We start from the raw sequence: 25225 nt of genomic DNA on the forward strand, positions 1-25225 counted from the left end.
GACCTCATAGCAGAAAAGCCAGACAAAACACAAAAGACAGCATTTCAAGAACACTGACTGTAACACTGAAGAAACCGAACAGACTAAGTAGCATTCAGGAGCTCTAGCAAGGCAACCTCCTGATTTTCTTCTCCTTCCTCCTTCCCCCAGTTTGGATCAGTATCAGGAAGACAAGAGAGCCATTCTATTACACAGGCCCAGGACTGCTGTGGAGCAGTCGCTATACGTTTAGTATAAGCAATGCCAGAAACCTTACTGTTAAGAGTTTTGTCGACAGGTTTTTCCAACATTGCTCTGGAATCTGTAGCAGCTAACACTGACACTCAGCAGAGTGTGAACTGAACCAGGGGAAACAAAAGGGGAGGGGTGTGTGTGTGTGTTAGGCTCCTTTATCTTGTGGACCCCTATAGTTTTGCCAGTAAAGATGAGGAACCTTATGCAGCAAGTAACAATAGGCTTTTCTTAGGTTCATTTCCCAGATTCATTTGGAAAAGCTGCCAGAACCCAGCAGCCTGCAGACCACAAGCTGAAAATCCCTCATCACACAATTAAAACAATCCAAGGCCGGGGGGGGGGGGGGGGGGGGGGGGGGGGGGGGGGAAGAGGGGAAGAAATATTTGCCTGGATCTGTATGTGTATTACAGCAATAATAAATTGTTATTTATACAAATAATACAAATTTGTATTTAAACACAGGAGACCGTATTTCTTTTGTGATTTAGCAGTGAACTGCAATAGAGCTGCAAGCTGCCCTGACAAAGCGATCCCCTGCCAGTTGTCCCTCTGCTTCCCCTGCAGCTGACATGGGCTGGCAGAAATGCCAGGTTTGGGGCAGGAGAGAGCCTCAGCCTGTAGCTGACAGGCCTGGTAGTGCATTATGCAGAGGCCAGATGTTTAAGGCTGCAGACAGTTCACAGCAGCCTCAAACAAGACCACTGTGGTCTATCCCCTCCTTGAACTCCACACCCAGGCTCTGCCCTGTTGCGTGCTGGCCCTGGCCAGGAAGCTATTTTTCATCCAAAACAGCAGAAAATTAAGCTCATATAAAGGGTGTTTCTGTCAGTTCTGCTCCCTTACCACCACCAGTCAAGCAGGAGTGTCAGTGTGATGGAGGAGAGAGCACATGTAGCTGGATGCAGAGAGAAGGGATGTCAGAGAGGGGACATGGGGGAGGACAGGTGCCCTACAGTCCCAGTACAGGTCACTGGAAGCTGCTGTAGAAGGGCAGCCACAGCCCTGTGGTTCTCCCTGGGCCAAATGGTGCTCTGCTCTGGGAGATGATGCTCTCACTATCTTCCTATTGCACAGCCACCCTCTCCCACCTCTGTTCCTGATGTAAATGCTGGCCCTCATGCTGCTCTAAGATGGACTGTGTCACAAAACAGGTTTGGGTGAAAAGTAACCATCTGAGCTGTTGTGCAAAAGCCTACAAGGGAAGAGTGGCATGAGAGATGACGTTTCTTCAGCCCACTCAGATTCATGCATTTGAATTTAGCTACTTCCAAGAGTGAGGTTGGACAAAGCAGTACTGGGAGGTTTACAAAGAATTAATCATAATTCTCCCCTGTTAATCTACTGGCTCTTTCTCCATCCAGTTCATATTTAAGGTTATTATACAAATTGTTTATATAATTTAATTTCCTAAGATGAAAACGAATGTGGCTGATTAATCCTAATTAGAAGCAGTGTAATAACTGGTAATGGAAGTAAGACTAATCTTTTGGGTTTGAGGGTTTTTTTTCATTTATATTTTGGAATCTAAGTTATGTATTTTTCTGGTAGTCAATTCAGCTATGTGTATTTGTATTTCTTCACTAACTGTTATCTTTAAGACAGCTGTATCACAGATGATCTAGCACACAAACATCAAATATGTTCACAGTCTTGTGCCAAGCTCTCTTCCAGAAGGATATTTACAAAAAGAATAAATAATGAAAAGTCAGAAATCATAAATCTTTAAATACCTGAGCAGCACTTGTTCCTTAACCATCACTGGAGATAATAGTCCTAATTACCTTTTTGGCTCTGTCGTAGATATCAGACATTTTTGCCTCAGCAATTCTAACTCAGAATGGCTCTAAATGAGCACCACAAGCTGAACGCTTGGTTTGGTGGTGTTGCTCTTCACGTGGAGCCAGCACAACAAGGCTCCTGTTCTTAAGTAGCTAGCACAAAAAGAAGAACAAAATCACTGGACAGCTTTTCTCCACTATTTATTAACCTCTCAAATTTTTGTCATCTGTACACAGACAAAAAAAGATGCTGCTAAATGATCAGATCAGACACATTGATTACTTCTTACAGACTCAGAACTATAATTGACTTTGTGGAATACCAATTTCCAGCACACGTTGTAGGACAGGCAGTCAAAATGCTCTGTGAGAGATTATATGAGTGACTAGAATGAATCTGATTTTAAGATCCCTGATCCAATTTTTCTGCCAAACTTGAGAAAATAATTATAAGATTCAAAAAAATTCATTTTGCTGTTTCAAATATAAGTGCCAAATGTGTTACTTGTATACGCTTGACTTATCTGAAGACATGAACCTTGAAAAGGACTATCTTTTTTTCTCAGTATAATTACTTTCTGCCTTTCAAGTGCAAGAGATAAATGGAGCATACGTGCATGGTTTTTATGGGTTGGGACAGAATCACAGAGAAGACACAGCCAAGGAGCAGGAGTCATCAAATGTGACTCCGCAGTATATATTATCAGACTGCCCTTGCCAGCACTGGCAGGTAAGGCAATATGCTGTTTCCCCAGACAACTGGAACTGAGAGTGATGCTGCTGTTGAAAGAAGGTCCCATACCTACTCCACAATATTGAGTATTTTACAAATTCTAGTATTTTCTAATAATTTCTGTTATTTTTACATTATTTATTTTATTTATCTAAACTGTGATAGCAACAGTTATTCTGCTAGGCAAGAGGAGTTAGAAAGGGAAAATATCTCTTCAGCCAAACTGCCCTTCCCATCCTATCACAAGCACCCTTTTGTGCGGAGGTTAGTAGGGAGGAGGTGAGTACTTGCTTACTCTGCTACCCTGAAGGCAGCCAACAGTGTGAGTTAGATCCCCACCAAATCACAAGATCAATGAAGAAATATGTATCACTTAGTTTTCCATTTGTCTACTGATTTCTGAAATTCTTCCTCCCATTCATAGTGTCTCTTAGGATTATCGCACCAAGGACTGATCACAATAAGGTCCTGCAAGAAAAGTCACTTGAAATGTGTGAACACATATAAATCCCATGCCTTACAATGTTCTGAGTAAACCAGCACCTTTCTGTCTGACAGTCACTCCATCTTTTCTGTGACTGCAAGCTCTTTGTAGCAGAAGCCTTCATCCCTCCTTTGCATCACAGCACCCCGCACAAACAAGAATTGCAGGGCTTTAGGATACACATAAATTGCAATAAAGACTGACATAATATTTTTTTTTTAAAGCAAGAGAAGTGGAGACCACCAAAATAACAGTGATGACTGCTTGAGGGGACTGTTCATTCAGAATTCATATTAATATTCAGATGTAAAGGTCATGCAACTAAAAACTCATATAGTTTAGCTTTAATATTGACTTGAGTATATGGATTGTTCTGCTGGTAACAGAGGTCTCTCTCTCTCTCCCCCAAACCTCTCATTCTCCATTCTTCCCCCCTCCCTAATGATAAAACCCACACTACACTGATTTGGATCTTGCAGGTAGTTTCACCATGACTCAGAAAGTCATTACAGCACTTAAAGAAGGATAGATGCAGACACACCTTTCCAAGCTCAGTTTTTTATTCCGGAGCAAAGGGCAGCGGTTGCTTCTGAAGTTTTGCAGCTTTGACAGAAAAGGGAAGCCCTGTCTTCAGGTGGTAACAATTCAACTGTGCTGTGCTATCGGACACTATTCAGTATCCTTCCCATTTCATCTTCTCCCAAGATAAATGTGTCAATTTGTTTATATTTTAAAACTGAAATACACCTACATATATTTAATCCTCTGTTGCTAAAATGAGAGTAAAATTTAACATTAAGAATACTCCTTTAGCATCTGTAGATTGCAAAATTCTGCCCTTTTCTACAAAAAGTTTAATTCATCTACCAAGAGAAGTCCCGTCTCCATCTCTTACCAATCTCACTACCATTGCAGACAGATCTATTTATCCTTAGAGCTGTCCTTAGAACCACCACAATAAAAACTCATTGTAGAAAGAAAGGACCATGTTTTTTCTTCCAAATTCATGTGAGGGCTTCAAGGACCAGGGATCTTTGACCTGAATCAAGTACACACTGAAGAGAAATTATTTTGACATGTAGACTGGTAAATACACAGCAACTTGGACCAAGGATTCTGCTCTTTTTCTCCACAATGCTACTAATTTCTGTATAATAATAGATCAAATGAGAATCACTAACCCAATCTGCAGGTTTCGTATCGGGACTACTCTGGCTAGTTCTGTACTGGTCAGATTGGAGCTCAATTATATCATTAGTTACAGCATAAAAAACTGTTGCCAGTAGGAACTGCCATTAGGGTCTCCAGAATTCAGGGTACACAATGAAATCATGGGTCACAGATATTTCATAGATTATCAGGTAGCCGAACAGGGTAACAGAAGATGGGGTGGTGCAAGTGCAAGGTTTTCTTTGAGGCATCGCTACTCACACTGGCATTTAGAAGGGAAACCTACAGCTGTGTATCATCTCCATATGGCTGGAATTGGAGATACCAATGTACCAAAACCTTCCCTGTGGTTCTGCAACAATTTAGTTTATGCAAAGTCTACTTATGTAAGTCAGCAGACCTACTAACAATTTTGTTTATATTAAGGAGCTCTGATGACATATAAAGACCTTCACATTTTTCATGATGAAGTTCATTACTAACATATGAAAAATGTATTTTTCGCAGACTCCTACTCATCTCACACTCCTGTCTTTGTTATCTCTCCTGCCATATGCTGTCACCATGTGACTCATTGCCAGGGACTATATGCACAGCCCCTGCACTAGCCAAATTGTTACAGGCTGCGATAATGATTGAACCCTGAGCACTTCCACTTAGAGTAAAATGAAGAACGTGAACAGACCTCTAAGCAAATTACTTTCATATATGTGAAATTGGTGCCAAAATATCAGAGCAGCCCCTAAAAGTAATTGGTACAGTTAGGACTGTATGAAGACATTATTTAGAAATGTTTGCACATAGTGCTTTTATGCAATCACGTCAAAAACAGAAAATGAAAGGGAATTATTTTTTTAACCTATGCTAACATTGTATAGTAGAACTGACTCTGGCACAGAGCCCGAGAGAGGAGAGGAATTAATGCACACATACCACTGGACAGTTATATAAACCATCCACATAGAAAATCAGTTCTGATATAACACAGTTTTCATATGCATGTTGGAGACGTTAACACTTCCAAACAAACACCTTGTCATCGCACCTTGCTAGAACACTGCCTGCTTCCCTGCTCTATCTCTCTTTTTATTGTTTCTTCTAGGCTGAAAATTTCATAAGCATGTGAAACATTTCCCTTGGCATTCTGCTAATGCTTTATCAAATTCCACATTTGACAATCTACCGAATATGTTAAAAGATAAGTCTTCTTCTCGGTCATCTGGGAAAAATAAATTGAAATATAGGGAAATAAGAGGTAAAATTACTGGGTTTATTGCTAGAGTAGCTAATATGGTGAATGAATATGATTATTAATGGTGTCTTGTGTAGACTCTTCAAGGCTGCCATGTCATCTTTAAAAAAAGTATACTTTCGAATGCCCAGAGCCATACTTAAGTGCTGGAAGATTGAAATAAGTGAATATTCATTTGCCTGGCAATGTTGAAAATTGCAGTATTTTGAGGATTAACACTTAGATTATATCATTCTCTGTCAACTGAAAAAATCTTTTGGATATAATTTTATTAAATGCATTTAGAGTTGATAAAATAACAAATCATGTTTTCACAATCACTCAAATTATTTAAATGCATAAAAATCAGTACGGCACCTAAGCCTTATTAAAAATTCAGTAATCTACATTTAGATTACACCAAATTAACCAGGGAAGAATATGGATGAAAAGGTGACTTTCAGAGGAGTATTTCAGCACATCCTATAGTAGCTTTGCTATACAAAATGCCTTCAAATAAACCAATTCAAATAAGCTTCCAGTCTAGACCATTTGGTCATTACATGAAAAACAACAAGGGGACATTTCAGCCTGTAAACTTCACAAACTTGATCCATGTGTTTCTCAAATATTCGTGCACTAGGGGGAGTTCCTGCAACTCTTGATGACAATAGAAATCCAAAGACTTAACAGAAATAAAGCATGAGTGAGATTTCAGCAAAAAGACGTATTGTTTACCTAATAGCAAGAATGACTGTATGAGTTTGTACAACTTAATCTGCTTATATCTTCTGCGTTCAGTATGGTTTCATCAGTACAAAGGAGACGAAGAAGCACTTTTCCCTCTTTCAGGATGTATGCTTTCAATGAAGGCGGAAATTTATGTAGGTTTTAAACAGTCATAGAGATTAAGTTGTACAAAAAGAAAGCTAGTATGGGTTTTGATATGAGGTGTTGTTTTAATTGAGTATGTCACTGGAAAAATATATGTGAGCAGGTAATCAAAGTCTGTACCTTAATAAACATGAAGAACTGAAGTCTGTACCATAAACATGGATAAGAGGACTTCATTAACACTGCTCAGTCAGCCTCCATTCTTGAAATTCTCTGCTTTTGAGCACTTAATTTTTCAGCCTTCCTTTCAAGCAGAATTATTTAATTTTTGTGTGTGTGTGTAGGTGCAGTTTCTTGAGGACGTGGGGGTTCTTTTAGCAAACTGCAATATGGAGATTCCATTATGAAAAACAATATAAAACTTCAGCTTGGATCATTAGCAGGATTAGGACTTTTTGACTACCAGCTACTTGAGTAAATTGAATAATTGTTTTTAATTACAGATTTCTATTCCTTCTGTGGATCATTCCTGTTATCTTAGACATAGCATCCACAGTTTGCAAAGGAGTTTAAGACATTTACTGTTAGCAGAAAAAAACATTCAGCACCACACTCCATCGCAAAGGAGTAGTTCATGCTTTCAATGGGTCTGTCCTCTGTTCTTCTCCACATTCGTTCCTGTGCCTCTACAACACATTTCTGCAATGCACTCTTCTTTAAAACTATCACATATCTCATGTCTCCAGAGCTGAAAGGGATATTTCTTTACTCATTTCCCACTTGGGCACCAGTAGGGGGTGAAAAAGCACAGGGAAGACAACTGTTTTTCAGTTACTGTCTGGCTTTATAATAATCAAAATGTCGCTCTAGCAACTAGAATGAATGATTGCGAGAAAACCCATACCACTGAGCATCAACACAGGAATGCCCAGGCAGCCCAGAACCAAAGACGAATAGTGTGGGAATGCTGCACACACAACGCACACAGCCTGTGTGCACAAGCCTGCAGTTAAACCGTAACGAGCCTCTAGTGAGCCAGTTTCAACTGAGATTTTTCAAGTCTTAACAATACAGTTTATTTTGTAGGGGGTTGCAAATGGCACTCCTTACTGCCAGAACAAGCCCCAGATGTCAACCTCCTATTCCAAAGGACAGCATTGCTACTGTATCACTGGGAAAAGTTATTTAATATGTGCTATGTATTTTCCCCAAAACTCAATGTCAGAGAGGTGTGATCCATTTCAATTTAAAAAACAGCCAGAAGCATACTCTCAGCATGGCAAATTCAGCATAAACAGTGAAAAAGTGGCCAAATTGTAAGAACAGGATCTTGTAGTGGGAAGCTCTGTGTAACCCTGCTGCCAGCTCTGCTGGTAATATATGGAAACAGAAGCACTACCTATTCTGTCTGCACACTGGAACCTGACCTCCCCTGTGTTCTAAGTACTCTTCTGTATCTTTTCCAAAAATGTATTTGAAATTATTATTGATTTTGTAATTTTGGCTTGAGGGTTATATTCATCTCACAGATGCAGTTATATCTAACTCTGCCCCACAGGAATTTTCAAAAACTACAGCTAGAGAGACCAGTGTACAGGTATTAGACTGACTAGTTAAAAAGACCTAAGCTGTGTTATCTTCCCTTATGTAAGACAGCTTTAAATTGACTTTGTTTCCATTCCCCAAAATATAACTGAGGCAGCAGTATACTCTGTCTCAGTATTTTATGCTCAATTTAACTGTTATATTGCATCAAATGATGTGCAATAATGTAACCCTAAATGCAAATGAATTTGTGTTTAGTAAAAAAAAAAAAGTATCTTTGCTGCCTTCTCCAAAAATATTTTTTTTATAGAGTCTAATGAAAAGCAAACATCCCCATATGGTGAGAAGATTTCAAGGCATGTATTAAAAGAAAAATCTTACATTACTCATCAAAAACTAATACATGTGACAGTAGAAAAAAAATTGAGCTATGAAGATGAAACTCAAATAATTATCAAATAGGGAAAATAATCTATTACGGTGGTTGTAAAAGGCTCAGCACAGGCTAAAAGAGAAAAACATGCTTTTCGTATTGCAAGAGTGGAATAGATTAAAATTCATTTAAAGCAAATTACTTATAGTTATAAACTTCCCTGGAAGGTTAAAACAACACACATCCCCCAGAATAAAAGCATTATTATGATCAGAAATACTGAAGGTGTTATCTCCTTCTAAGGAGTAAGGTTACACTAAGAGTGTAATGTTTTCTTACCATTCAAAAGATTTTGAGGAACTTTCTCTGAATCTCAGAAAGCTCCTCACTCAGTCTTTTTCTGGACATTACAGAGTAGCCTGCAGACCTCTCTGAGATGTATTTGCTGCCAGTCCCACATCATTCTGGCAATCTAAAGATATCAGGTAGTCTAAAGGTGTCCTGCAAACTCTTCCCGTTCCCTGGATGAATGCCCTTCCCTGATGCTGTAGCCATCCTGACAGTCATATATCACTCTAAAATAAGCAAAATACATAAAATACACAAACACAGGGCTGTTTTCTGGTATGCTGTTATTTTGTATTTCAAATAGATGGCAACAATTCCAGGAATTTGGCCCTGCAATCCCAGTATCTCCCTGATCATTCAAAACTGACTGCCGAGCACAAAGATGGACATGTTGTGCAAGCACTGTAACAGCTGTCCAGCTTAAAATTGCGGGAATGAAGCTTGCATGCAGTAAACAAAACACTCAGATATTTATCTCTGCTGCATTTACCTTTCACTTAATGTAACTGAAGAGAACTGTGGCCATGTGGCAAAAACACAGATCTAGGATTCATACACTGTGTAGCTTCTTCTGCCACATTTGCCATGGGACTGTCTGAGTTCCTCCAGCATGAGACAAGGTGACAAGCATCTGTTACATACTTACTCTCTCGGCTTCTCCACAGAAATGTGTACAGCGTGGGAGGGAGAAGGATGGTTGTTTTATATATGTGTCTTGGAAAGGAAATTAATATGGTTTGCAAAGGATCTTATTCCTGTAAAAGTCACTGAACAGTTTGAGCCTGCCCCAGCCAAGTTCTGTCTCCTACCCAGGTGAACATTACTTTGTGTGGGAAGAGTCCTGTTGTGCTAGAAGAGCACAGCTATTGGCAGCGGTATTAGTCACTAAATTTTGCTCAGTTTCTAAAACACTTTTTACCTGAAGGTCTGTACCACCCTTAGCTGTGCATCACTGCCCAGGATTGTGGGGATACCACCTTCTAGAAAAGAAAAATGTTTTTACCTTACTACCTCTGTTTCAGAAAATACAACATCTTTTAGTTTGGATTCTATGCCTAGTGCTTTCACTGAGAGGTCAGGCAACACCCTTGATCTGACCTAACTCCAAGTGTAGCATTGAAATGCCAACACCTTACCTGCCCTAGGAGAACCAGCTTTAGCAGGGGGTTTGACTAGAATATGTCCAGAGGTCCCTTCCAACTCTGAGCATTCTGTGATTCTGCCTTCTTAGAGAAGCACTGAGACTTAACTCATAATTGTTTGTAAATGCTTACAGAATGAAAGGTGCTATCTAAGTATCTAAGCGTTATTGCTCACCACATAGAAAAATGTTTATTTTCCTGCAGGATAAGGCTGTGTCAGGAAGTGGTATAGCATTAGTGAAAAAGACTCTAGTAAGAGGAACTGCATACTGTTACATTTATACATTTAATAAAGGCTGAATGTGACAAGAAAGGTCAGTACCCTTGAGGAAGCAGGACAGACAGACAGGGAGAGGTGGAAGCAGTTATTTTCGCATTAAGGAAACACACTAAAATATTCATTGTCTTTATCTGCTGTCAAGACATGTATTTTGTGTACCAAAAATACCTTTAACCTTTTAATAACATCACACAAATGCATCCAATTAAACTCCTATGTCCAGAAAGAAGGCATCCAAGCATCTATTTATTACTGTAACTTTTCTACTCCTGCTATAAAAAATTCTAAAAGTTATTAATCTTTACAGCAACGCCCAACACTATTTCTTCCCACTATTATAATTACTTTAAACCCGGCATAGAAATATTCATGAGTTCTTTCATGTGGGTTCTTCCTCTGGTGAGGCTGAAAGCACAGAACTATTTTACAAAGGGGAACTGGCATGTAGAGCTGCTCTCTGAACACAGGAGAAAATTCACCCTGAGCAAAGGGCCGGAACAATGCCTATGCATCAGTTAAGACTCAGTTAAGCCTTAAAATAGGATTTAGTTATGAATTTTACGATCCATCGGCAATGCACTGGTCTTGTCACAGTGCTGCTTTTCTTCTTTACCCTCAGCGCCTTTCTGACAAAGATAGGACAACCAGATTGTAACACAAACTTGGGCAGCAGTATACTTTCTCATAACGGTGATCCAGAACCAGTTACTTTTTCCAGTTGTATGGCACAATGCTATACTGTACTCACATGCAGCAATGACATGCTTTGTATTTGCACCTGGTTCTTTTCAATTTTATGCTGTACTTTTGCATTTTTATTACCAAATTCCTGCCCGTCCGCCCCCCGCTCCCCCAGTCAAAAAGCAAAGGCAAAACTAGGTGTGATTTACCTTATTACAATTTTTAGAAACTTGGCAAAGAGCACTGCTTGACATACTGTCCTTATCTGGCATTCCTAAAAAAAAGAATACAGAAAATAGATACATACTGTACATTCTTTAAGTAACAGTGGAGATATTTATTACTAGAATAGGGGATTGGAGGGTTCGATACTTTGATAACTTACACATTAATCTACGATTTTTTAAGAGCAAACCAGATTTATTCATACAAAAGTTTTCTCTTGTGAACACAAAAAACTAACTTGTGTAAGTACTATAAACAGCTTGCTAAACATAGTACTTTCTCACAACGTAATATTTGAAGTCTTTATACAGGAATTACTTACAGCTTTTTTATTTTACATTACCTGTGTTTTAGTACCTGGAGTCAAATGCTATGCTATGCTATTGTTTCACAAATAGAACATACTGAACACATAACATATGGGACAAAATTTGCAGATGCAATTGTTAGCCATCAGATATTGTCCTGGTAGGCATTTAAATAATCCTCTGGCAACTAAATGAAAGTACCTTCATTTACAGAAGTGATGCATTCCAAAGGCTGCCCTTGGATTTGTGTCTGCAACCCTGTCCCACAGTTTGACAGGTTCTCATGAGGCAGAGACATACCCAAACTTATTTAGCTATGTAACTAAGGTCAGGCAGCAGCATGTTTACTGCAGGCTGTCTGATCAAGCACTAACCTAGGTTCCCAAGCAAGTTGTGTAGCCCATCCCAACTAAAAAAATAAGTCAGTTTGTTATATTTATTTCAGTAGCGGGACTCATGGCCATGTTCCACGGAAATAACGCAACACCTATAACCAGTTAAATGTTAAGTGACATCATACAGTATGCTTTGACCAACAGGCCTGGCTCATAGTGCAGATTTGTGTACAGCTCTGTGTACACTTGGATACAGCTGGGAATGCAGTTAGGCAAGTTCCAAAGTATTTCCTACTATATGCAGTATTAATACAGTCATAATACTGAATTGCATTTAACATGTAAATTCCAACACTCAAAACTAGAGGACTTTCATCTATCCCTTTCTTCTCTTTTCTTTTTTTTCTAACCTTTAACATCTATTTTCTCACACTTACTGTCATTGTTGGAGCCAGTTTCCATAACACCATAAGGAGGAGTGAGAAGTCCAGACATATACTGTCGATATTTCTGAAAGACATCAATGGCACATTCAGTCAGGTACAAATGTATAAAGCTGTTCAATGGATTAGGTAGTATTTACATTTGTGTGTCTGCTGCCTCGTGCCTCACATGCACACACAAAATATGAGGTAGTCAGACATGTCTTTTAACACCACACAGCCTACTTTCTTGACTGGAGCACGCTGCCTTTGTTTTATCAAAAGTTGTGCTAAAACAGTTTCCTCCTCCATCTTCCCCAGAGTATGACTTTGAGGGTTCTAATAAATCAATATTGTACTTAGTTGTGTGATTTCCCATAAAGGCTGTTTTAAAGCTCATTTGAAATTGCACTACTCAGCTGAACTCAAGCTAGAAAGCCGCTTTAATGTAGGGATGGAGACAAGGCGGTTAACTAAGGATTCATGCGAATCAGGTACCACTACAATTTTGGTGTCAATTTGAAATATACAGGATTTAGTGCAAAACTACTAAACATTTAATTCCAACGCACTAACTTTGGTTTTCAGAAACCAAAGTTTATGAAACACATAAACCCAGCATAAACCCAGAACCTTGCGTTATGTAAACACACACACACACAAACTGTATTATAGATGAAACTTTGCAACCATAAAAATAATGTCCCTCCTACTGCTGTGAACTACACAATTGTAACTGATGTCAGTAACCGGTATTTTTCTTCAGTGAATGCTAGTGACATGATTAATAAGGTTCAAAGCTCTGTCTAGGGCTTAAGAAATTCACAGAAGCTAAAAAATAACACCAAATGAAAAAAATATCCTTTTATCAAATACAAAACATTCAATGAAGAAGTGACACATTTTTTGTTTTCAATCATACTATATTATTGTCATGCTTAGGGGTAAACATTTATAATTCTCTTTTGGAACTGTCAGAAAACAAGCTTGTGCAACAGGGATGCTGATTATCAGCATAAATAAAATGTGTCATGCAGTCCTCAGGGTGTGCAACGAGCTGATTGTGAACAACCAACCAGCTGAAATTCATGGAGGTTTCAACTAAGCACACATAACAACTGAGACAGAAGATTTCCCTTATAGTACAATTTTAATTTGAAAATGTTATCCTTTGCTCTATGGAGCTGTTTGGATGTATTAACTTTTAGAAAGTGGTCTGCTGGATTTTAACAGATGCTTGAATTATCCTGTTAACATTTCTTTTTCTTGGAAATGGGTATGAAAATAACATCAATTCTAGCACTAAAGACTGAATGTCTTGCATTCCAAATAATAACAAAAGCTACAAAGACTACATTAATCTTAATAATCCAATCCTACTTTTAGACAAGCTATTAAATCCTATAGCTTAGTTACACATTATCTAAATCTCATCCATAATACAGCCGAAAACTTACAGAGGCAAAACTGTGTTATATCCCTGGTTAGTCACATAAAATACATGCTACCTCATTTGAGGGTAAAAATCTCCTATTTTCTTTCCCAAACTGTTCACTTTACCATGCTCTGCATCCAGTCCTATGCCTGGAACTCAGTGAGAGGAAGAACATGAGAAATAATTATTTTCTCAGTTCAACTAGTAAATCACATACATAAAACAAAAGAAAAACTCATTTTGGTTGGCCAAATGAAACAAGGGAAAGCATGTCACAAGGGGCTGAAATAACATTTTACTCAAACAGTAGATAAATGTTTTATTCTACCTTCTACTGAATTTTGTCTTGAAATGTGACTTAGAGATGGAAAATTGAAATGTTTCATATAGGATGTGATAAAATCAAATTTTATAGGTTTTTTTCCTTTTGTTCTTCCTCACCATTCAGATTATATTTGTTTCTTTGTTCTGTTTTTCCCAAAACAGCATTTTCCCAGAAACACATTATTAGTCTACATTTAATCTACCTTGATAATGAACTTGAATTGCAGGAAGACCGTCATTTTCTCTTTTATTTCCTATACCACGTTCACAATCATCATACACCACATGACAGTTTCCCTTCTGATTAATTCTGTAATATTTTTCCTGATTATTCTTCTCATGAAATGAAACATAGAACACACCATATAATTTCCTAAAGATCTGGAGGCCTAGCTTAACAAAAATACCTACAGTTAGAACAAGCCAGAATTGCATATAACACTTCAAAGTAGGCAGCTAATCCCAAAGCCCACCAGAAACAAAAGCACAGACTGACAAGGAGTTCAACGCTGGCATCTTCCACATGAAGGTCTGACCCTGCCACAGGATGAGTCTACTTCCGAGTCTGGTACAGCAAGCCCAGTGAGCAGTGTTGCCTGTAAAGGAGTTCAGGCAGCATTACCAGAAGAGGCACTAATTCAAGACATGCCCTCAGAAAACTCAAGTTGTTCAGACTCATCCAGGGGACTTCTGCATAAACGAAACTACCTTCTGTATCTGGGTATCTGGAGGGAGGGCTGATACGACTGCCTACACTTGGTCTCCCGTGAAGATAACTCAGTGGGGTGTGGGTTGACATAGGAGGTATAATTTACACTTAAAATTGCATCACATCATCAGTCAAATTAAATGTCAAGGGACACTTATTTGTCAAGAAGTCATGGAAACAATGTTTGCTGAGAAACAAGTATGCAAAGACTTGGTAACTGCATAAAAATTCACAGTATCAGACAGAATAATGAAGTTCCATGCATGAGAGCTCTGAAAGCTGAGAAAATGAGGAAAACACAATACTGACTGTGAGACCTATGGTGTTACTGTAATGTCTGTAAATCAAAAGAAAATGCGAGTTAAAGTTAAATTGTACTCGTAGGTGGCATTTAAAATCATCCTGAAGATTAACAGACTAAATATTTACAAAAGGCTTTTGAAAATGTATTCCACTGGTGGTATGAAGCCAGGAAAGGCTTTCCTTATGAAAGACAGCAACAGTTAGCAAATCATCATAAGCTTGTTTATTACCAAAAGTCCTCAAGTTCTTTAAATCCAACATGACAAGCAGGTTTTAAAATTACACTGTGACCTATTCACTTTGTCTTCAGATTTCTATCAACTTACAGACTCTACCATGCAACAGCTTAAAGATGACACTTCCTGCACCTAATATGACAACACAAGTAATAAAGACAGTATTTTTTTCTTCCAGTTACTGACCACCTCATATCCATGCAGTGGTGAAAATTAACACGACCTTTTCAGCCACTGATACAGCCTGAAGCACTGAAGAGTGCTGACAAGGAATAGTTGGGGATGGGAGAAATGGAGGAAAGTGAATCACACACTTGCCTTACTGAGGAGGTGCTGTGGGTGAATTTCCTACCAACAGTTCCTAAGGCCCTTCATTGTCAGATTTTCCAGTGTGTTCCTTCACATGCTCTTATTTAGACTGCATTGACAGTTAGCTGCAGTTAGTCTCAGAGGTTTTCATGACTACAATAGATTTTCTTCTACTCTGTGAACATGATTTGGTGTATTTTTATATGTTAATGTTTAGAAAGGCAATTACCATAATTCTGATGCAAGCTATCTCTATAAATTCCTTACAAATTTTTCTAGCATACATAAGGTATATAAAATATGTCTCTGTAGTTAGTCTCTTCTATTCTGCTGCATGTACTGAAGAGCTAACACCTGTTTAAAGGGAAAGAAGGAGCAAAAAATAGATCTATACAATACAAACACTCCAAAACAAGCCAGGTAGGTGTGAAGAAAAATGATGAGCCTTTGTTGTCTATGTGCATTGTGTAGCAAAACCAGAGAACTCTTAACAGGAAAGACTCAGGACTGATGAAAGGAATAAATATTTGAACGCAGGTTCCACACCAGATACTCCCCTCAAGTGCAGCAGTTCTCCAGTCAGGAAAGAGTATTTGATGGACTGTGTGATAAGGACCCAGGCAATGGCGGTTTGTAGCACATGGGAGTCAAGTCAGGTTTCTGATGCTTCCCCGTGCCAATGTGAACCTACATGTGACCAGATGCTAGGAAGTATCTGGTAACATTGGAAGAAGTTTTGTAGACCGCAACAGGTGCTTGGTTGAATACATGAACTCTCTTTTTCTCCTTCTCCTTCTCCCTGACTCACAATCTCAACCCACAGTGTCACTCTTGACCAGATGCACTTCTGCTGCCTCCTGTTCCACCTAGCAGTGGCAGCAGAGAAGGTGACAAGGCAGAGACTTCATTACTTGCAAATTTGGAAGTAACACAAAATAAATCATTTCAGTTGTAGGAATTCTAGGCCAAACATCAAGGTGCCCTTTCCACACACACTTTTCAAAACGTTAACTGTTTTATTAGATACTGTTGACTCTTACCTGACTTTGGCAATCCTCCTAGTACTAGCTGTCCATATTCCTGCAATGGTTTGTCTTGGAAAATATATGCTGTACCTTGACAATGTAAGCCAGCTTCTCTATTTTCTTTTGACAATAAATAATTGATCACTGATGCTCTCAGTACAACTCTGTTCTTTCTCTGAGTTGGCTGCACCAGTCATATAATTTTGGCAATGAACCACCCTCCCTTGTGAGTATTACTCATCAGGGTGCGTCACTCCCATGGTGCACTGTTTCTTCTTCTCTTCTCTCCAGAACAATAAGGAGAGGTGTGAATGAGCCCCTGAAGATCCCTGGACTCTCTTTTCACCCATCAAAGCAAGCAGAGATTGCTGTCTCAGAGTCTAGATCTTTGCCTTTAGATCTGATGCTCCAAAGGTTGCTCTTTACTGAACTGACAGGTAAAATCTCAGGTCATCTGCCCACTATCCATTAGTGTTTTCCCATAAAAAGTTTTTAATTCTTAATTCTTACAGAATTCCACAAAAAAACCCAACCCTGATAATCATATTCATAGCTGGTTTTACCCAATCTTGTTACACAGGGGAAACCAAAAAATACACTTGCTATTGCCCAATAGTATGTGCCGAGACCCACAGATGAGACTGGCATAATTCTGATTTCAGATACCACCTTCTAAGTTTACAAATTACTAAGCGTATTTCTCCAAGCAAGCTCAATCAGAGAATTTCCCTACATTTCAGGTCAATGTCACTTAACTGGATATCACAAAAAGGACCTGACCCATGGCTATTTTACACTGGATAGTGAATCATTGCTTGAAGCTGGTGCTTCACTCCAGAACACAAAATATCCTGAGTATTACTCAACACTTGTCTTTGTCATTCACAAAATATATATATTCACTGTCACTCACGGTATAGGTAAGAGAACAGAATTACGATATTTCTAAAGGAAAGGATAAAGACAAATCAGGAAAAAAACCAATGCTTTTGTTTAGCAAAAACATATCTTTATGTATGGTGGAAAAATAGAAGATCTTACCATGACTTACTGAACAGAGACTGTTATGTATACGTCAGTCTATCAAGTCATTAAAATGAGATAGACAAGGCCTGAAATAGCAGAAGTGAAGTACCATTTAGTCATATTTAGATAAAATAAATACAGGAAATGCCTGTACTAAAATTGCTGAATCCTGATCCCAGAATTAGTACAGTTTATATAACAGCAGATGAATCTGCATCTTTTCCATTTATTTACCTATTTACCATCTTCTGAATGTTTCTGCATGGCTCTAATCAACTATGCTTTAGATTTTATTTTATCTCTTTGTTTTGGAGGCATATATTTTTCTGTCACATTCCCACTTAAATCAATTTATCGTGCTTGAAAAGCTCTGTATGCAGAATTTGCTTCACCACAGAATCCCCTTGATATTTAGTTGAGAAGAGAAATGCACCCAGCTCCCTGAAATCATGCCAAATAGCAGACTTGGCTACCAGATAGAAACCCGAAGATAAGACTGCACTGCAAAAAATCAAATCCAAGGAAATTAGAGCATGAGCAGTGATTAAACAAATTACACAGTCTATTCTGCTCCATCTAATTTAAATATAGAAATGCCGTCATGCAGCCCTCCGATTCTCTCTCCTAGAGGAATCCACTCAGGAAATGCAGTTGGGTGGAGACAGGACTTGGTTGGGAGGGGTGGGAAAAATTGCATACACTTAAAAGAGGACAAAGAAAATAAATGAAGAAGAACAAACAGTCCACTTGATTTATGTGTTTTCTTTTACTACACTTGTGTAACCCTAGAATAGATAAACTAGTTAAAGGAAAAAAAATGTAACAATTTAACTGCTTTTAATGTGAAGTTCAAATTTTCAAAAGTGGCTGAAAAAAAGCATCATACAATTCTGTATTTACTTTTTCACAGTTGTATCTGTGTTGAATTTGTTCCCTTTAAAATCAGATGATGATGACTGTCAGCAGCAGTGCTTCAATATCAATACAAGATCAGAAAATAAAGCTGTGCTCTCCTTCCTTCCCCTTTCATTATCACTTGTAGGAGAGAGGTGGCAAATCACACCTTAGCTGGAATTTTCTGTATTATGTAAGTGGCAGAATAGAATCTCACTCTTCTTCAAACTGTTCTGCTATGTATACCTGCAACTGTAAACCTCCATCTTTATTAGCAAAGCTAGCAAATATGTCTCAAAAACAAAGAGCAGAACTACTAGAAGTTACCACTTTAACATAAATTTTCTTACCACTACAGCCAACCTTTAAATCTACATTGACAGCAGTTAGATCAAGCTAAGTCTGGCATCATCTTATGGGTCATGCACAAGGGAAACCTGTTCCAAGAACAATTTCCTAAAGTGCTAGGCACAAAATACTTCCTTTTACCCTGAAGCAGTCACATTTCCTATTTTCAGATACACTATTTTAATGAGGAGGGAATCAGAGATGCACCTTTTCAGGTGAGCTCAGTCTGGGTATGCTATGCAAGAAGACAGTGTACAAGGAAAATCAGAGACAGGTAATATGAGACTTGCAAACACAGGATGAGGCTGGCTTTGTCCAGCTCCTTGCCTGGGCAGCTATGGGCTGCCGCCTACACTGTTTCTTCCATATGGTGTGCCTCCCTGCACTGATCCTAAGCATTTTTCTGGAACAGAGCGTCAGCTGAGACAAAAGGTCACACCAAGAAGACATTTATGTTTCTAAAGTGCTTTGACAGAGTGGTAAATTCTGTAATTGCAGCAACACACGTGCCTTGTTTCTGATCACGTATCTTAACCTGCAGGGCAAGTAAAAAGCAAGGATTGTGTGTATTAGAGAAGTCAGAAGAGCCTCTAAACCAAGTTCTTGTTCCACCCTGAGATTACCACCTTGCAGATACAGAAGGCCTGATACATATGACCAACATATCTTTGCATTAACGTTATGAAAAAGGCTTCATCTGAAGAAATGTATGTGGAACTAGGTATGTACCACTGAGATAGAGAGAAGCTGCAAACCTCTCAGTGCAGGCTGTGCTCTGACAGTGGGTTGAAGTCATGCTCCTCTGTAATGAAATTCTGTAAGGTCACCACAAGGTCTGTGCAGTACTTAAGTCCTAAAAATAGGTTTTAAGTGCAACTTAAATGACATATTGGCCTTATGTTGACATTGTGTGCAGCAGTGGCTTTATCTATTGTTCATAAACAGCTTCTTCTCTTTCCTCCCCTTGTATTTTTGTACAAGGAGATCTGAAACAAAGAAAAAGCAAAATGGTGAGCAGATCTGTAACTCTGCTTTTCATATTTAAAACCTCTAAGCACAGAATTATGTTGGTCTAGAAACTTGTTTTCATCTGAAAGGAAACTCTAGGTTAAATATTAATTCCTCTACAATCAATATAAACCTCTTAATGAGTTCTGTTGGGTCAGTCTAATGCCATGCTTTTGCTTCTCACAGAAACAAACACATAACAACTTCCAATACTCTTCTAATATTAAAGGCTTCCTTTTCATGGGTAATTCCTCAAAGCGGTTGTTTTTACTCGATTCTGCCTAACAATAATGAGACTATTTCATAAATGTAAGTAAGTAAACATACAAGGGAATTTCCCTTCTAACATTAGCCTTTCTTCAATGTTTTTAAAGCATTATTTTGATTACAGTGTGAGGCAGCTCACTCAGTAACACTGCTGTGAAGTAAAGACATGTACCATATAAAATAAGAGGGGAAAACCTAAAAACAAACTAAATAATTATAATTCAGGAAGTATGACTGAACATAGCCTGCTCCTTCTAGTGCATGGAAACGAGTGTATTCCAACACAGAAAATCACTCACAATCAGACTGGTATCACTCAACAGGACCCCAAAATACCTGAGCTCCAACTCAGCTAGCAGTCAGTGCAATGGCACCACTAGAATTACCTTGACAGCATAAATCTCTCGTGGGTCCAGCTGCTCACATCCAGAGGCCCCTTCATGCACAGTATATTATAATAAATGCTGGCTGTGGTACTTCCCCACCAGAGTTCACAATAATATTTCAACTACTTTGTAACACAGTGTTTAGCTATACTGCCTGACATCCACATGCGCAGCCCAACATCTCATGGCCCTCACCTCTGAAGCTCCCTGAAAAGGCCTGTGAAACATAGTCTCCTCTGATAGACCTGTACAGCTGCATCTTGTCTAAAGATATCAAAACATACTGGAGAGGAACAACTGACTTTTATCAAACTGAAATGCAGACAACGTTAAGAATTCAGTTGTGCTGTAACACAGAGATTAGGTAAAATACCTTAACAACCTTCAATACAACAGCCTTACGTGGACAGGGAAGTTTTCAAGGTTTTTCCCTCCGACACTTTACTTAGTACAAAAGCTTGCACACCAAATGCTGATCTGTGATTCTAACCCAGAGTCCTGCTGTGGCTGTTTCTCACGCAATCATTTCTTTAGACATAATGTACAGTAACATTATTCATTTCACCTCAGCCCTCGAAACATTTTTAAACCTCATCACAGGAGAGGACAGTGAGGAACGGAGGCACACAGGGATGGAAAAGAATGAAGAAAGTCCCACTGAAAGTTAACTGTTAGCTAAGAAAGAAACATTAACAAGAAATAAGAAGCAAGCGAAAATGTTCTGGTGAGCAATGGGTGAAGGGTAGCAGGGGAGTGCAATACACAGCCTAAATAGATTTCTTCAGTCCACTGAGCAGATGAGGTATCACAAGGAGTGGACAGAGCTCAGGGAAGACGGCACACTAAGAAAAGGAGACAGTATGAACTGACTGACAGATATGCCTAATAAATTAACTCCCTCCTCTCTCTTGTTGCCACCAAAGAAGCACTTCTACCTGTTGATGTCTTAGATAGCAATTTCACAACAGGCGGAAGCTAGGCTCCTTAAATCTGCCTGTCGTTGCGACAGGCTAGGCTTACAAGATTCTGCAGATCAAGATGAACAGCACATAACACAACTTCTACCAATTTTCCAATCACAAGCTTAATCTCTATTTTCCATAAGCATTGTTTTCCTTTGCTATTTTTTTATGTTGTGGCACCAGGATGTAAATTATAAGCAAAATTAGAAGAAAATAGGATAGAAAATGGGAGTTTCAAAGGAAGACAAGCAGAGTCCAAACTACTCTGAGATTCTGAGTGACCTGTTTAAAGAAATTACAGAATATTCTCACAGATCAATTCAGATGGGTAAAAATAATCCAAATCCTTTTGGTTACCATTTAAATATTACTCAAATTGTGTTTTTTCCAATTGAGCTGAGTATCAAGCCTGCAGCCTAGTTTGACTAGGCTGACACTTCAGTGTGAGCAGGAATTTTATATTCAAAAGCCTTTGTTTTCTATTTATTTCATTTTATTTTAATGGGAGTTTCTTTCACAGTAAAATATATAATCACAAAAACCAGTGACCTTGATTTTCATTCCTCACTATCAGCCTCCATTCTCACTATAACCTGTCATGTTATCTATCATCAAGATTAAAAAGCATTCGAGACATGCAGCTGGGCACAGTAATAAAGATGCACTGTAGATTTTCTTAGGTGGAAAAAATAGCAAAAAGATGTTAAGGATGAATCTACACATGACCAAAAGAAAAAAATGAAGCAAGAGGCACATAAAAAAATGGAGACAATTCCAACAATGAAGGGTAAAGTACTGAACTAAACTGAAAAATAATCTTTCCAGAAAAAGAAAAAGGGTGGAAGGAGAAGAGTACGACATCATATCAGTCTCCTCCCCTGTCCAACAGAGCCCTGAAATCATCTTGACTGGGGTCCAACGTTGCTAAGTTCTACACACAATATGAAAGGTCAGATCCTGTCTCTCCTGCCTCCCACCCAGAAAGGCTCACAGTGCACTTAGAGACAGGATGCAAGCAGGCAAGTGGCACAGTACAGAAGGTGCAGAATGGCACAAACTAACTAAATACAAGAAGAGGATATTTCACTGGGGATTTCTGTTCACATAAAGCAAATAAAATTATACCAGAGCATGAGAAAACTGAGAACAAGAAGTTCACAGCTTTGGCAGTCATCACAGGACAGACCTCAAAAGGCTGAAATGAGAATGCCTTAGGAAACACTCTCAGGGATGTAAAAGAATGGTATTTGTTACATCCTTGCACTACAGCTATACCACCAAAAAGGGATGCAAAGGAGAAACAGAGCCAACACTATCCCAAACAGAGGTTTAACTAGACATGACCAGATTCAAAGAGGCACAGTTAATAAGTTTACGAGGAAGGACTACACAAATGATGATGGTGGAAGACTGTAATCAACTGTAAGAGAAAGGCAGTCACTGAAGGCTCACTAACAGACCATTAAACTTGGCCATAGAACACATATGTAAAAACACAGCAGTTCTGTGAGGCAATTTGGCAAGGAAATTCCATATCTGAGAGGCAATGAGAAAATCTGATTCCTGCACTAAGACTCCTTCAGAAACAATTTGCCAAGATCAAGCATCCTAAACCTGTCAACACAAATGCCCAAGTACCAGCTCCTCAGGGGAGAGACAACTTCTATCAAGCTGGCTAAAAATGTTCCATGAAACATTGGTGGCACTTAAGTTTGCCATTCTGGAAAACCTGGCTTTTAAAAGTATATTCTAAAACTTATACTTGACTTTAAAAGTTACCTATTTGATAGCAAGCTCACTAGAAACTGAATAAATTTTCTGAACTTTTATGTTTCTGTTCCATTTGGGCAAACAGTCATTTCTTCTGGGTACCCCCTTGCACATGGCTAAAAGAATTTTCACTAGCATATTGAAATCTCAACCTACCCCACTAGATTAATAGGTTTAATACAACCAGGATGTAGAGTAACACATTAGTTTTGAAAGTAAAACATCATTCTAGTTCATTGCTTTCAATTGTTCACTTCTTAAATATCTTATTTCCTTCTTTTTTATGGAATCATTTTTCATTTGTTTGTTTAAAGGATGACAAAAAGGTATTAAAATAAATAAATCAGGCTGTGCTGGGGAGGCGCTACCACCTGCTTCTCATGAACCCTGGCTGTTCTTCTTCCAAACCCATTGGAAACAATGTATTGCAATGAATAATATTTACACAAAGAAAACAGCTGTACTAGATAAATACACTGGTTTTACATGGAAAGCAAACTAAATTGGTTTTCAGAAGAGCAGGAAAAATAACAGTGCATAATATTACTACATTATGATTTTAAATAATTTCTGTAGATTATCAAATGAAGATGAATGGATTGCTTAAGACTTACATTGCACAAGTACATTTTGAAAATTCGAAGAGACTCAACAAGGACATTACAAAGTGTTTTTTTAAAGGCCCTGCTAGGAGGACACAGTAAATAACCCGGGGTCTGGCTGTGCAGTGGCAGCTGGGAGGAGAAAGCATCTTGTCCACTCATCTTTCTGTCTGTTTCTGTTACACTGAACAGTCCCTGATAATTTTCCCAACCTTCTCATTAAAAGCACACCCAAACAAACCTTGCTGTCTGTGTTATAATTGTGGCCAAAATGTGTCAGACCTTCTGTACTCAGCTCCGAGTAAACAGACTCCATTCTGCTGCTCTGCCTTCCTAAGGAAACGTAACTGCTTTGCCTGGCAGGAAATTCCTCCCTTTCCTCCCTTCTTCCCAGTCACTTTTTGACTCCAGTGGAAAAATTTTAACCAAATTTGAGATAGGGTTCAAATAAGGTCCTAGAAACTAAATAAAAATTACTGATAGGAGAGAGATCCCAAATATTCTGTTACGACTAAGGGAAAAGAAGGCAGCGCTCTTTGTCACCCATTCACTCAGTAACAGCCAGCTGACCAGTCTGTACACTCACATCAGCTGGCTAATCCTTGAGGATATAACTTCAAACACCACATATGTTGTTTACCATCAAGAAGATACATCATGGAAGTTATGGTAAATATTGGTGGCAGGAAAGAGCAAAAATGGAAAGGAAATCAGCTTTTTGAGTCCTTCCACTCACAGAAAAACTTTTCAATCATTTTCATTGGCTGTGATTATCTTTATATCCCAAACTTACTTGCAACTTCAATTCTTATTCTTAGCAATTCTAAGTGTTTTCATTATGACCACACACTGGCATGTCCTAAAGTTGCTATTTTTCAGGATTTTGTGGGCACCAGTAATGAAGGTGCTAAGCATCTGAAACAGGCAGCTCTGGCTTGGAATACATTGCTATTACGTGCTGTTACAGTGGTAAAAAATATGCATGGGTATTGTTATGCACCTCTGATAGGAGAGAGGCAGGTTCTATTGAGAAGTAATCTGCTATACTTCACCCTTTTTCTGACAGCAAGAAAAATGATTAATTCTTGAAGCAAGCATATTGTTATACTGGGACAAGATTTTCAGTCCCTCTAGAAGACAAGACGAGGTCACTGGTAATACTAGAGTTAGAGCATTTCTTAATTGAAGGGCTACCTAATTTGCAACGACCTACACTTCCGTCTGTTTTTGTAGGGCTCTTTCTCTGTCGTGAAGCAAGACAGACAAAGCTTGTTATTGTCACTTTGATACTGTGTATCCACTTACCGTTCAAAGACAGTCTTTATATAGAATATGCAGTAAAATAAGCTACAGCATGAGTCACTGCAAGAGTCCATGCTTCTTGAGCATTATGAGGCACCAGAGGAATCAAATGACTTGCGTATGGGAACAAGGCATTATCCACCAAGCCACAAGTGTAATTATAGAACAGCCTGTAAGAAAGTTTTCATTAACAGAC

General features: G+C 38.7%; 1 protein-coding gene across 8 annotated transcripts in view; it reads right to left on the minus strand.

The window, feature by feature from the left end:
* The window catches only part of RAPGEF4 (Rap guanine nucleotide exchange factor 4), a 157277-nt gene that overhangs the window by 70448 nt on the left and 61604 nt on the right, over positions 1-25225 (minus strand). For all 8 annotated transcript variants that reach the window (XM_055718755.1, XM_055718754.1, XM_055718753.1 and 5 more), the window contains 2 exons: positions 12139-12211; positions 11043-11107 (listed from right to left, as the gene is read on the minus strand). In XM_055718755.1, coding sequence (XP_055574730.1) covers positions 11043-11107; positions 12139-12211 — 138 coding nt within the window. The remainder of the gene's footprint in view (positions 1-11042; positions 11108-12138; positions 12212-25225) is intronic.

The sequence above is a fragment of the Falco cherrug genome, chromosome 8, assembly GCF_023634085.1.
Source record: "Falco cherrug isolate bFalChe1 chromosome 8, bFalChe1.pri, whole genome shotgun sequence".
Classification (NCBI taxonomy): Eukaryota; Metazoa; Chordata; class Aves; order Falconiformes; family Falconidae; genus Falco; species Falco cherrug.